The 13,967-nt window shown below is 28.5% G+C and overlaps 6 protein-coding genes across 6 annotated transcripts; 2 read left to right on the top strand and 4 right to left on the bottom strand.

Moving 5' to 3' along the window:
* Positions 1-128: 128 nt before the first annotated feature.
* LOC141535469 (NADH dehydrogenase [ubiquinone] 1 alpha subcomplex subunit 7) lies at positions 129-1,059 on the bottom strand. The gene is made up of 3 exons (XM_074255409.1): positions 890-1,059; positions 554-735; positions 129-314 (listed from the first exon to the last, which is right to left on the bottom strand). Exons 1-3 carry the CDS (start codon positions 956-958, stop codon positions 188-190), a joined length of 378 nt encoding a protein of 125 aa, XP_074111510.1. The 5' UTR covers positions 959-1,059; the 3' UTR covers positions 129-187.
* A 430-nt stretch (positions 1,060-1,489) lies between these two features.
* On the bottom strand, positions 1,490-2,688 carry Nxt1 (NTF2-related export protein 1). The gene is made up of 4 exons (XM_074253930.1): positions 2,423-2,688; positions 2,253-2,339; positions 1,840-1,984; positions 1,490-1,737 (listed from the first exon to the last, which is right to left on the bottom strand). The coding sequence occupies exons 1-4, from the start codon at positions 2,426-2,428 to the stop codon at positions 1,556-1,558; spliced, it is 420 nt and encodes a 139-aa protein (XP_074110031.1). The 5' UTR covers positions 2,429-2,688; the 3' UTR covers positions 1,490-1,555.
* Positions 2,689-2,854: 166 nt separating this feature from the next.
* Positions 2,855-5,913, top strand: Alg11 (ALG11 alpha-1,2-mannosyltransferase). The gene is made up of 6 exons (XM_074253927.1): positions 2,855-3,003; positions 3,076-3,285; positions 3,364-3,593; positions 3,667-3,884; positions 4,371-4,915; positions 5,554-5,913. The coding sequence occupies exons 1-6, from the start codon at positions 2,981-2,983 to the stop codon at positions 5,768-5,770; spliced, it is 1,443 nt and encodes a 480-aa protein (XP_074110028.1). The 5' UTR covers positions 2,855-2,980; the 3' UTR covers positions 5,771-5,913.
* Positions 5,824-8,689, bottom strand: Rtca (RNA 3'-terminal phosphate cyclase). The gene is made up of 8 exons (XM_074253928.1): positions 8,541-8,689; positions 8,312-8,445; positions 8,117-8,234; positions 6,818-7,142; positions 6,610-6,751; positions 6,391-6,530; positions 6,169-6,325; positions 5,824-6,093 (listed from the first exon to the last, which is right to left on the bottom strand). Exons 2-8 carry the CDS (start codon positions 8,348-8,350, stop codon positions 5,878-5,880), a joined length of 1,137 nt encoding a protein of 378 aa, XP_074110029.1. The 5' UTR covers positions 8,351-8,445; positions 8,541-8,689; the 3' UTR covers positions 5,824-5,877.
* A 130-nt stretch (positions 8,690-8,819) lies between these two features.
* On the top strand, positions 8,820-12,728 carry Lsn (vacuolar-sorting protein SNF8). The gene is made up of 4 exons (XM_074253929.1): positions 8,820-8,973; positions 9,045-9,859; positions 9,937-10,045; positions 12,504-12,728. The coding sequence occupies exon 2, from the start codon at positions 9,050-9,052 to the stop codon at positions 9,806-9,808; it is 759 nt and encodes a 252-aa protein (XP_074110030.1). The 5' UTR covers positions 8,820-8,973; positions 9,045-9,049; the 3' UTR covers positions 9,809-9,859; positions 9,937-10,045; positions 12,504-12,728.
* On the bottom strand, positions 9,867-13,329 carry LOC141534531 (uncharacterized). The gene is made up of 7 exons (XM_074253926.1): positions 13,071-13,329; positions 12,739-12,930; positions 12,535-12,613; positions 10,974-12,475; positions 10,781-10,909; positions 10,086-10,250; positions 9,867-10,004 (listed from the first exon to the last, which is right to left on the bottom strand). The coding sequence occupies exons 2-7, from the start codon at positions 12,771-12,773 to the stop codon at positions 9,977-9,979; spliced, it is 1,938 nt and encodes a 645-aa protein (XP_074110027.1). The 5' UTR covers positions 12,774-12,930; positions 13,071-13,329; the 3' UTR covers positions 9,867-9,976.
* Positions 13,330-13,967: the final 638 nt, after the last annotated feature.

Raw genomic sequence — 13,967 nt, 5'->3', positions numbered from 1 at the left:
ATATCTATAAATCAAAAACTATTTGTGTTATGGACTTAAAATTTTGGTATGTTATTTTTAAAGGTATGACCTATCGAAATATGAAAAAAAAAATCGATTTTTTGAAAATTTCACACCGGTTGTCACCCTTAATTGTAAATATTCTTTATTTTCTACATTTAAATAATTACATTCAATACTTAGTATTTTACTTTATTTCGACTACATTGTCGGTCAAGCCGAGGTAAGTGATTTTTGGACGATCTTCAAAAGGAGGATCGTAAACTTTGTTTGGAGTAACAGGTTTTATTGGTTCCTTCTTTGCTACGTCCGACCTGAAAGATTTAAAAATTTAATTTATAAATCTCTGCAGTAAAAATAACAAATTTTTTAGTCATTATATAAATATACGGGCGCCTAGATTATTGATAAATATTTCTAGATTAACAAAATAAATGAGATAAATTGATTATCGATTATGATACCTCCGCTGAAATTAACTCTATCACCAAAAATATAAACAACCGTTCTTTACAATCACAAATATTTTATAATAATAATAAATGACAAATACCCTTCAGCAGTAAGTAGTTTCGAAGTAACCAGAACTTCTGGTGGTGTAACTAAACGTCTAGCATCTCTAGTATAGTAATAAACTTTGGACGTTTTGTGGAATGGACCACCAGGAATCGATGGAGGTGGTTGAGTACGTGCAGCAAGTTCATCAGCAAATCTCAAATGAGGAACGAATTTTCTCTAAATCAATAAATAAATAAATTTATTATTAATTAATTATTTAAATTAATTGGCTATATTATTATACAAAATATTGAAAATAAATATCACGTTACATAATGAAAAAAATTAATATGTCAAGTAAATATATTTTAAGGTTATAAATAATACATACACCTCGAATCAGTCGTCTAAATAATTGAATTGCTGGCCCAACATCACGATGAGGAATTTTCCCCGACATTTCGAGCAAATTTTTTTATCACACAATTGTTAAGATTATTTTTCGCAAAATAACATCTGACATCCAATGTTGTTTTTTTTTTACTCCAATATCGAAGTTGGTATGATTTGGCATGTTCGAGTTGAATCGATTGTTGTCAATGTGCCGGTAATGAAATTACCCAACTTACGGTAATCAATGTGAGTTTTTTTATTTAAAAATATGATTAAATTATTAAAAAATGATATGAGATTAAAGTTAGCTGTCACTTGACAATTTTTTAATTTTTTTTAACAAAAAAATTTGTTCTAAAAATTTATTTTAAAAAAATTGCATTTTTAATTTATTAAAATTTCTGCAAGTCTATTTTTTAATAATTTTTTTTTGCTATAATTTATTTGTTAAAAAAAATTAAAACAATTGTGAAGTGACAGTTAAATTTAATGTCATAAAAATGATGTATAAAAATATTTGCATGCCTTCGCGTGAATAATTTTAATTTTTCCAAAAATATATTATTCTCAATATTTAAAAATAAAAAATTTTTGACAGTTAAATTATTTAATTATTTTTATTATCATAAATCATGTAAGAAAGGTTTTTTTTTTTTAAATAAATTTATGAATTGGTGACATTTTCTAACGATTCTTGCGTTCTAAAACAATCGCTGACTATCTTCCATTTGTCTCCTGTGGCTGTTACTAAAAACACTTGATTAAATGGCTTAGCAGCTTTGTCACTGTATTTTACTTGTCCACCTACTTTGACTAGAAAAGTCAATTGTTCTTCAACTGCTGGACCTAAAATAATTTAATCATGAACATAATTATAATCAAGACATTTATAATTATTGATACAACAAAAATAATCATTTTAATATTTGCTACTTTCAGAACACTTACTGGTGACAGGTTGAGCATCTAACGATGTAATATTATGATGAGATACAGGTAAGTTTATCCAAAACTTTTGAATCTCATCTTTTCCTTCAACTCCATTTCCATTCCATATTAATTGAGCTGTGTCAAGGTACAGTCTTGCAATGTGCTGTAATTAAAACAAGTTTGAGATAATTAACAAAAATTAAAATAAAATAAAAAAGATAAAGTCGGCGATATAATCACAGCAGTTAAAACCGACTCTAAATAATAATTAATTAAAGAAAAAAAAAAATTAGTGTCTGCTAACTTCAATCTCATGAAACATATCAAAATTTTTTAAAAATTCCGTCATGAGGACCAATGCAATAGTTAGATTTCTATAAAATCTACTAAAAACAATGAAATCTAGTTGAAAATCAAAAAAACTAACTTACATATCTTCTCTTGTCCAGACTTTCGTAATATAATTTCGTGAACTGTTCGGCTGTTCTACAAGCTTCATCAATTTTACTTTTCAGATCCTGTAAAAATAATAAATTAATAATTAGTTGAAATAATCAACAATAAAATAGAAGGTGAACAAGAAAATAAATGAAAACCTAACCTCCATGATTCAATTGTATTTTATTTGAAATTTAAATAAAAAAATTCTTATTGTTGATTTATTATTCTAAGCAATTAATAATAAATTATTCAACAATTAAGTTGATATTTTTGCTTAAACAATAACAACAATTCAACACATTTGTTTTGTATATATACCTGAATTCTCTCAATGCAAAATACAAAACACAACACACATTACTACAGGTGCGTTCCACTAAGCGCTCAAAACGATCGCGCTACGTGTATTTAGATAGGATTGTGGTCGTTTTTAGCGCTTAGTGGAACGTACCCTACATTACTGAATAAATACTAATAATAATCATAATATATAAATTATGTTATATGTAGATGAGTAGGTATTGATCTAAACAGCTGATGATAAAACTGACGCAATATTTATTTCCAAGTAATAAGAAATTCTCATACCTTTATTTATTTTTATGGATCACAAATTTATACGTTTAATTTATTAGAATAATAATAAAACATTTATAATCCACGTTGACATTATTAGTAATATTGAATTTTAATATTTTTGATGACTGTGTAGTAAAAAATGGGTTACATTGAATTTTTGAAGTGAGTATTAACATAAAAACAATTTTTTGTTTATTATTTTTACTGAAATTAATAAAAATAATTTTTTTACAGAACCACAATAACTACAGTTTTTAAAATAACACTTATCTACCTAACTTGTGTGTTTAAAACAATAAAATTACTTCCTATTTATTTCAAAAGAAAATTTTCTAAAAAAGATTTTAATTCTAAAGAAATTATTGGAATTTTTCATCCTTACTGCAATGCTGGAGGCGGTGGTGAGCGAGTTTTATGGGCAGTTGTCAAAGCTCTCCAAAAAGAGTAATTATTAAATATTCTAACAATTATATTATTTATTTATTTATTCATATGTATAAATAATTTTTTAATTTTATTTAGATATCCTGATATGCATATCGCGATTTATACCGGCGATCTAGATGTAGCGCCAGAAGAAATGATTAACCGTGTAAAAAGAACATTCAACATTAAAATAAACCCCGTTGAATTTATTTATTTACATAAGCGCAACTATGTTGAAGCTGAGATGTATCCGCAATTTACTCTGCTAGCACAAAGTATTGGATCGTATTTACTTGGATTGGAAGCTTTCGAAGCGCTTCAACCAGGTATTAATTATTATTTTTTAAATCCTAGAATATTGAGAAATGTAATAATAATTGTTATTTCTTTTTATGATAGATATTTTTATAGACACTATGGGATACGCATTTACTTATCCTTTATTTAAATATATTGGATGTTGTCGGGTAGGATCGTACACTCATTATCCAACAATATCTACGGATATGCTAAAACATGTTTATCGCAGAGTTATTTCCCATAACAATCGCAGAATAATTGCCAGCAATCCTTTTTTTTCAATGGCTAAAATAATTTATTACAGACTATTTGCAATTGTAAGTAATATTTATGACAGTTAAATTAGCAGACGTTGCAAAATTATTTGATTTTTTTTTTTTTTTTTTTTTTTTTTTTTTTTTTTTTTTTATTAATTAAATTATAACAGAAAAATATTTTTAAAAAATTTCACTTATACCTTAGACCCAGTTAAAATTTTGGCGTCATTGCGTCAAAAAATTTTGTGTTAAAAATTTTTATATTAAAATTTAAAAGCTTTTTTGTGTCAATTTAACACAATAAATGTTAAATTTACACATAAAAATATTAAATATTTAACACAATGACGTAAAATTTTTTACTGTGTAACTTTTCAACTTTTTTATAAGTCAAAATTTTTTTTTTTTTTTTTTTTCTCAATAAAAAAAATTCTAAAAATTGTCAGATGTCTGCTAATTTTATTTTCATGTTATATTTATAAAATTTTATTTTAATTTCAATAATAAATAATATTAGTAGTTGAATTAAAATAAATATTCTTACAGTTTTACGGTTTTATGGGTCGTTGTGCAGACGTAGTAATGGTTAACTCTTCATGGACAGAAGACCACATAAACGCAATATGGAAATGTCCTTTAAAAACATTCCGAGTGTACCCTCCTTGTGATATCGAACGCCTTGTAGACTTGCCTCTTCTGGCAGATGACCAAAAAGGCGAAGTAGTAAGGATAGTTTCCGTCGCTCAATTTAGACCGGAAAAAAATCATCCACTGATGCTGAGGATAATGTACGAGCTGAGGTCTATCGTCAAAGAAGAAGTTTGGGAAAGAGTGCGTCTGATACTCGTTGGCTCTTGTCGGCATGAAGAAGACAAGAGACGAGTTAAAGACATGGAAGACCTTTCCAAGCATTTGGCTGTTGACGAGAATGTTGAATTCAAACTTAATTTGCCATATGAGGAATTGGTAGATGAAATGCAGTTAGGTACTATTGGGTTACATACCATGTGGAATGAACATTTTGGAATTAGTGTCGTCGAGGGTATGGCTGCTGGACTTATTATGGTTGCTCACAATTCTGGAGGCCCTAGGTAATCTATATTATTAAGAGAATAAGAAAAATTTTGTGTCCAGCATAGTCTTATGATAAAATTGGTTTTTTTTCAATGAAATTTTGTGTCATTGCTGCATTCGAAAATGCTCTATTTTTAAATACATAATTAAGAAATGACCTTGCATTTTGAGAAATATTGACATTTTTAAAGATATAAGTTCACACCAACATTACACTCATCAAGACCTTTTATTTGAGTACCCACATCAATTTTTCATATATTTTATATATATATATATATATATATATATATATATATATATATATATATATATATATATATATATATATATATATATATATATATATTAGACATATAAATATATGAAAAATATATCAAAAATGCATGTGGGTACTCAAATAAAAGCTCTTGATGAGTGTAACATCGGGATGAGTTTATATCTTTAAAAACGTCAATATTTAAAAAAGTACAGTGCAATTTAACAAAAGTCATTATTTAATAAAGCAAAATTTTATTTATTTATAATTCACAAGTCACGGCAGTCACATAGTGATTGCAAGGTTGCTAGTGTTAATTAATGATTAAATGATTTTATCTGAAGTTAAAATTTTTATTTTATTGATTGTTTATTTATTGAACTTTTTTTTTTATAGAGCGGATATTATTGAAACACAGCTCAGCAGCCAAACAGGATTTTTAGCGACTGATGCTGAAGAATATGCAGCAATAATTGCTAACATAATCGAAATGGACCAAGATACTAAAGACATTATAAGAAATGCTGCCAGAGCTTCAGTGGATAGATTTTCTGGGCAACAGTTTGAAAATGAATTCATCCGTATCATAAAACCACTTGTTCATACCAAATAAAAAAATTCATATTTTATATTCAATTATAAATTATAAGAAAAAAATATTCAGTATCTTATTTCATATATATTTTAATAATTTATAAAAGTTATTTCTTATAATTTTGGTTAATTAGCGCCATTTAATAAACCACATCCATCACACTCGAGAATATACTTCTTTGAGTCACCAGCGTCCCGACTCGTTATTACTTGACATTGAAAACCGCGATCTCCTAGCATTAATTCGGTTACTTTTATTGCAGTCTCAGTGTGAAGAGTAAGTTGTTGTTTGCCTAGTAACATTCTCGAACGACCATGCGCCAAAGCCATCAAAAGTACCATCTAAAAAATGGACAATTTGTATAATTTATAGAAATAATTATACTCATTAGTAAGATTGAAAAAAAAATTAATTACTTGATCCTGCATATGCTCATCAATGCACGAGCCATCAAGAATAGGATTAATAATTTGCTCGGCAGCATCATTGGCGGGCTCTGACTTACTGTCGCGACGATTTGAGCCTAATCCAGAGCCTCCGAAAACAGATCCACTGTTCAGTTGACAGACGACACTAAAAATACAATTTTGATTGTAAATAATTGTAAAAATTAAAAGGAATAAGGTGTAAATGATTACTTGATGCCAGATCCGTTGCCAACAGCCATTTCTCTATCTTCTCGATAAGCTTCAATATTAATTGATGGAACTTGAATATTATTGTCAGTTAATTTTTTATGTATTGTATTTTTAGTCACTTCAGCCATATTGTAAGCCTCCTAAAATTAAAAAAAATATAAATAATAGTTTATTATATCATGATAATAATAATTATTGTTAAAGTGATGAATACTGTACAGATAAAGGAACAGAACCAGCAACGTAAGCCCACCCTGAAATACTTTTTATGTCACCCAGCTGCAGCATCTCAACAGAATTCAAACTTTTTATTGGTGGTATTCTGAGATGAATTTCTCCGCCTCCTTTTGGGTAATATCCTCTACAATTAATAGATGTTTTATAATTAATTTTAATTTTAATAATTTTATTAATTTTACTTTCTTACCTTTTTAAAACAGTAAAGTCAAAATCAGCACCAAATTTATTCAACCAGGGTCGAAATACTTCTGTGAGATATTCAATGTGAGGACCCATGGGCACATTTGTTCCTCCTCTAAGAATGAGGGTAATTGGGTCACAAGGAGGTAAAAACAGTGCTATGGGCAACGCGACCTGAGCAAGCAAAATTGTACAACCTGCGGTTTGGGTATCAGCATGAAAAGTTCGCTTCTGTGTTTGACTTAAAACTCCTGGAATGAATTCTAATCGCGTTGAGCCAAGGTAAGCGCCCTTTACCTGAGCATTACACATACTCTGCGCGATTTCCACTCCTATAAAATAAAAAAATTCGAATTAAATTGAAATTAACAGAAATCTAAAAATGTTTATGATTTTTTCAATAAATAAGTTACTATGTGACTGCCGTGACTTGTGAAATATAAATAAATAAAATTTTGCTTTGTTAAATTATGACTTTTGTTAAATTACACTGTACTTTTTTAAATATTAACATTTTTAAAGATATAAACTCATCCCGACGTTACACTCATCAAGAGCTTTCATTTGAGTACTCACATGCATTTTTAATATATTTTTCATACATTTATATATCTAATATATATATAAATATATAAAATATATGAAAAATTGATGTGGGTACTCAAATGAAAGGTCTTGATGAGTGTAATATCGGGATGAACTTATATCTTTAAAAATATCAATAGTTCACGAGATACAAGGTAATTTCTTAATTATATATCTAGAGACAGAGCATTTTCGAATGCAGCCTTAATACTTATCATAATAAATTGACTATTGGGGAGAATGATATGAAACCATAAAAAGGCACAACTCCAAGTCAATACTTTTCCAACGATACCAAATTCAACCATAAAAACCCATTTTATCATATCAATACACTAGCTACAAAATTTTGCTTACTCTCTTAATAATACAGATTTTAAAAAAAAAATTAAAGAAAAAATTTTACATATCAGAATTTTGAAAAATTTTTAAGTGATCAGACGTCAGCTGACCATTTCATAAAATTAAAATGATACGGAAATTGAGAGACATTTGATAATTTTTATAACAAATAAATTATAGCAAGAAAAATTTATTTAAAAAATTCCATCCATAATAGCTTTAAAAAATTTTAAATGCAATTTTTTAAAAATAATTTTCTAGACTTATTCAATATTTTATTTTTCAAGAATAATTAAACAATTATTAAGTGTTGGCTAATTTTAGTTACATAAATTAAAATACATATGACAACGTTTAATAATAAAATTTTATCAAGTACCTTTAAGATGTTGGGCGGCTAATCCTGGCTTTGGACGTCCAGCTCGTATATTTTCAATTTCAATCGGTATTTTATAAAGAGCACTCAAACTTATTGCTATTCTCAGTACTTGTCCACCCTTAAAACAATTATTAATTCAATAAATTAATCACCAAGTTTATCAATTCAATATTAATTATTTAATTTTATACTTACCCCTTTTCCGAGACTTCCATCAATTTTCATTACTGACATGACTTTAAATAGCTTTATTTTGATATTATAATTAATTAATGTGTGCAATAATTACTTATGCAATTAAGATAAAACTTGTGATAATTTAAAAATATCTATAAAAATATATAAATTATTATTATTGTTTGTTATTTTAAAAAATTTAAATGTTTGTTTACACTAACGTCAATTGACAAATTTAGAGTAATACCTTCTTTTAGATTAATCTTTAACGAGCGTTTGCATCTGCACGTGTGCTGTCTATCTTTCTCTTTATAAATATAATTTGTCTCCCAGTACTTCTGGACTCCCACCACTGCTTTCTTTACTATCCCTGGTGTTACCAGAAAATTAAATCACTACACAAATAGTAGCTTCCGACGACAGAATTCTCAAATAGGTTATAATTATAAATGCATAGAAAAATAATAAAAAAAAAAAAAAAAAGAAAGAAAAAAAAATATTTCGAACTTGTCATATGTCAAAATATTTATTTTTAATTGTCGGTAAGAAAGTTTTCTAGTTGAATCAGCTGACTCCGAACAGCAATAAATATTTCAGAGATTATGACAACACTCTGTACCTGTATTATCTAATTATTCATCAATAATAATTGAATTTATTAAAAAATAAAAAACAAAGGGGTAAGAAATTTTAATTACATTTAATACTTTTAGTTATTAATAAATTAATTTTTTTAAATTGTTATTTTTAGAAAATATGAGACGCAAAGCAGGAATTGGTGCTATTCATAAGCAAAAATTAGAACAAGAGAAGTACAAAGATAAAGGTACAGCAATTCAAGAAAATCAGTTTGAACAGATGACCAAACATATGGAGATGTTTCGAACAAATCTTGAAGAATTTGCGACTAAGCACAAGAATGAAATTAAGAAAAATGCTCAGTTTCGTAGACAGTTTACGGAAATGTGCGCGTCAATAGGTGTAGACCCGCTGGCTTCGGGAAAAGGTTTCTGGTCAGTGCTAGGAATCGGAGATTTCTATTATGAGTTAGCAGTACAGATTGTCGAAGTTTGTCTTGCGACAAATTATAAAACCGGAGGTTTGATATCTCTCGACGAGCTCAGGGACCGGCTGATTCAGGCCAGAGGCAGACGAAAAGAACACCAAGAGATAACTAATGAGGATTTATTGGCTGCGGCTAAAAAATTAAGAATATTTGGCAGCGGATTTTCAGTTTTGCCAATTGGCCGGGGAAAATATTTGGTGCAGTCGATACCCGGCGAGCTCAGTATGGACCACACGGCTGTGCTTCAGCAAACAAGCATTGCTGGGAATGCTTACGCCTCAGTTTCATTATTGGAAAGTGAACTTAAATGGGAACGCGATAGAGCGCAAAAAGCTCTTGATCATATGGTTAAACTAGGACTTGCTTGGCTTGATGACCAGGATGGAAATGGAACGCTTTATTGGTTCCCCAGTTTATTTACAGCGTGTGTCAATTCTAATTCTTGCTAATTATTAATCACTAAAGTATACTCATAAACTATAATATAATAATAATTATAAGTAAGTTTAATAACATTCATTTAATAAATAAAATCTTTTTATTTTGCACGACAAAAATATTTGGGCTTTATTTACAGGTTTACCACTACTTGCGGTTGAAATGAATTTAAAGCTCTGTCACCTTGCACCTTCACCATGATCGTATCTGAATAACATTTTAACATTTATATGGATTAATATAATTATGTAAGTTGATAAATACTTATTTTATTAATTTATTTTTTACCTTTCCATCAAGTGAGCACGTTGTACAGCGACTATCTGCTGTCGACAAGTCACTAATTCTTTATTAAGTTCTTCGTTTTCATTTTTTAATATATTGACTTTTGAACGGAGTTCTTTGTAACGGCTTTGAAATTTATCGGCTAATGACTGGGCTTCTTCTTTCCACCTGTAATGATTAATCATTCAAAAGGTTTTAATAATTTTTTTTAAAGAGATAGTTGGAAAAACACAGTTAAATCAATTTAAACAATCATTGAATTGCAACGTTTCGTCTTTATTCTTAAGACTTCATCAAGCTCTCAACACTGTCTAAACGATTATCAAATTAAAATAAATATATACACGATAGGATTGAAAATAAAGCTGCAACTTTATCTCGCGGGCAGAAAATTACGATTTTCTGCCCGCCGGGAAGAAATGATTGATTCCTGCTCGGCAACAGTCGCATTGGTCTGAAATTGTCTAGTTTTGGTTGGCTCAACAGGCATTAAAACTCGCATTTTCAATGCAGGTTATATGAAAAAATAAGCCTTTTCAAGCATGTGCTTACTAACTAGCCTAACAGCCAACTCAATGATTGTTTTAATTAATTTAACTGTGTTTTTCCAACCACCCGTGATCCTAATATTATTAGTAGTTATAATCCTGATTAAAAATTATAAAGATAGAAATTTCTTTAATTATAATGAAAATTACTTGTTAGACAGTTTCTGATGGACTTTGACGTATCTCGTTAACTCAGATATTTTTTCTTCGTATTTATCTTGCATTATTTTTAAATCAATTGACTTATCCAGGTCCATTGATTGGTTTTCGTTGATAAATCTGTAATAGTTTCATTAAAAATAAAAAAATAAAAAATTTTAAATCATATAAAAAATTAACTCACATCGACTGATATTTGTACTCTTGAGCGTTTTTCTCCAAAAAATGTATTTTCTCCAACAGTGAATTAGCTCTAGCAGTTGCTTTGTCAGTTAAATCATTAGCTTTTCGCAGTTCTTCTTGCAGTTCCCTTACACGGGAGTCCAGAAAACGACGTTCGTTATCACGCCGAGTTATTTCGCGATCAAAAGTTAGTTGCAGTGTTCTCAGCTCATTTGAAATACCATCGCGTTCTTCAAGAGCCCGCGCAAAACGTTTTTCAAGACTAGCATACCTCTCAAAAGCTTCTTTGGTTCTGTCATCAGCTTCTTTGACCCGATCCTCAACATCTCTCATGCTGTACATTTGATTCCTTCTCAACCGATCGTTGCAACTTGCCAATTTTTCCTCAAGCTCATTAACTTTATTATCAGACTGGCGAATCCTCTCTTCGTACTTACGCCTGCAAGTTTCTTCACAATTTTCAATCTTGTATTCAGCGTCCTTCAACTTTTGCTCCAGCTCAATGGACCTTGAATTACTCCTCTGCAGCATATCTTCTGAGCTATGTCGCACTTTAAGTAGTTCTTCTTCATACAATCTAGACTCTCTTTGTACGCGATCAATAAGCGTAATTTTATCTCGCAGTTCCGCTTTGAGTTCTTTTATTTCAAATACATACTTTTGAATATTTTTCTCGTAGTTGCTTTTCAACTCAGTCAACTCTTTGTCTAACCTTGCGGTAAATTCTTCAGCTAAATTAGCTAGTTGATTTTCTAACTTTGATTTCTCCTCAACAACTCGAGCTTCGCGCTGTAAAACTATTTCTTTTTCTCTTACCGCCGTCTCTATCAACTCAATCGCTTCAGCAACTTTTTCTTTAGACTCTAAATCCTTAGCAGCTAGTCTATTGGCAAATGCTTTCATTTCTATCAGCTCATTATCGACTTTTAATTTAAGATTCTGAATATTTTCAACTTGCTGCTTGGCATTGATACAGTCAGCCTTTAAAATTTCAATAGTTTTGCTACTTATTTCTTCTTTAGACGTTAGTTCATTTTGTAAATATACTATCTTATTTTCTAAATCAGTCTTTTCATTTTTAAGAAGAGCCAACTTATCTCTAGTAGACTCCCACAGGGTTTGGTTTCGAGTAAAATTATCTCTTACTTGAATAAGCTTTGCTTCTAGTACCTTAATAGCTTCTGAATAAGCTTCCTTAACACTATTTATTTGCTCTTCATAATACTTATTTGTTTTACCATCGGACGGATGAGTTGCTTTTAATTCTTGCTCAAGTACATCAACAGCTTTCAGAGCCATTTGCCATAATTGAAACATTGACTCTTTCTCCGACTGTATTATTGATATCTGTTGCTTTAAATTGTCTACATTTTCCTGATGACCAGCATTATTTGGACACTCTGTATTATTGGCATGTTTAAATGATTCACGAGCTAAGTCAGACGCATTTTTATTTTCCTGCTTCAAAATTTCTATCTCTTCTCTCAAGCGCTTCTGCTCAAGCTGAAATAATAATTAAAATTATTTTCAGATCAATGCAATAAATAAATTAAGTGACTTACCTTGCAAGCGTTTAAATCTTGTTGAAGACTTTCTACTATCGTTTCATATTCTTGGATTATTAAATTTTTCTCGTCAGCGCTAAAATTAAAATAAGTACGAAAGTGACTATCAAGAATAAGTACAACATATAATTTAATTTTATACAAATAATAACTAATGTATCTTAATAAAATATTTTGACATTTATGGTTATGCTTTCTTACCCATTTTTACATGCTCGATATATTTCAGTCTCCATTATTTTGTTTATATTTTTTATTTAACAAATTAGTTTTTAAACATCCAGTGGCTGGATAAAAATATACAAAGAAATATTTTTTTTGTACTTATTAAGAAGTAATTCATAGTATAATTGTAAAAATAAATTTTTTGATTGGTATTTTAGTTTTTTGTGACTATAAAAAAAAGTAAAATAAAAAAATTATAATAATCAACCCCAAACAACGCAGACGTCAAAGTGTACAAACATTAAAAGTCCGTGGGGTCGCACTTGAACGATTGCGCTCGTTAGTAATTTATTTAAAGCAATACCAACATTGTAAAATGACGTAATTTTGTTGGAATCTGAGTGTGACTAATTTCCAGCATTACTTGAGATATTAAACTATACATAGACATGTTGGTAACAAAATTTCCTATAACATTTATTGAAACTGATTGTTTATGTAAAAATATTGAAGATAAAAATTTATGAAACAAATTTTTTCTAAAAATTTGTTGTTTAATTTAATCATCTACTTTATGAATTAATTTCCTTTTGCTATTATGATGTATAGTTACAATACTGGAGTTAGCGGTCAGCTGTCAATTTAAAAAATTTTTTTAGCAAATTAATTATAATAAAAAAATGCTTCTAAAAATTTTCACTTATAATTCTTATAAATTTTTACATTTGAAACTTTTTAATTAAAATTTTTTTTTAATAATTTAATTGCTATAAAATTCTAAAAAAATTTTTAATATCTGTCAACTTCAGTGCTATTGTATAGTTTGGTTACAATCTATAACACTGAAGTTAGCCGTCAGCTGTTGATTTTAAAAATTTTTTTAACAAATCAATGACAATAAAAAAATACTTCCAAAAATTTTCACTAGTAATTTTTATTAAATTTCACATGTGAAATTTTTTTAATAATAATTTAATTGCTATAAAATTCTAAAAAAAATTTTAATGTCTGTCGACTTCAGTTTTATTACAATCTTGCCAATATAATTTTCGTGAGTGCAAATTTACTTCCTTTATAATTTCTGAAAAATAATAAATACATTTAAAAATTGTAATTAAAACTAAATAAAATGAATAAATTATTACTTACTTTGAATTAGAAAATAAATTAAACAATTTCATATTTCTGAAAAAAACGATCAGCTGCTGTTTATTATCATCAGCTGGTATAATTTATTTGTTGAAAAATACTGTATGTTTAATGAT

This window comes from Cotesia typhae, unplaced genomic scaffold (genome assembly GCF_013202065.1).
Source record: "Cotesia typhae breed Kobodo isofemale line unplaced genomic scaffold, CoteBio_Ctyphae scaffold_13, whole genome shotgun sequence".
Classification (NCBI taxonomy): domain Eukaryota; kingdom Metazoa; phylum Arthropoda; class Insecta; order Hymenoptera; family Braconidae; genus Cotesia; species Cotesia typhae.
The sequence above is the reverse complement of the archived record's forward strand: the minus strand, read 5'-3'. Positions and strand labels throughout refer to the sequence as shown.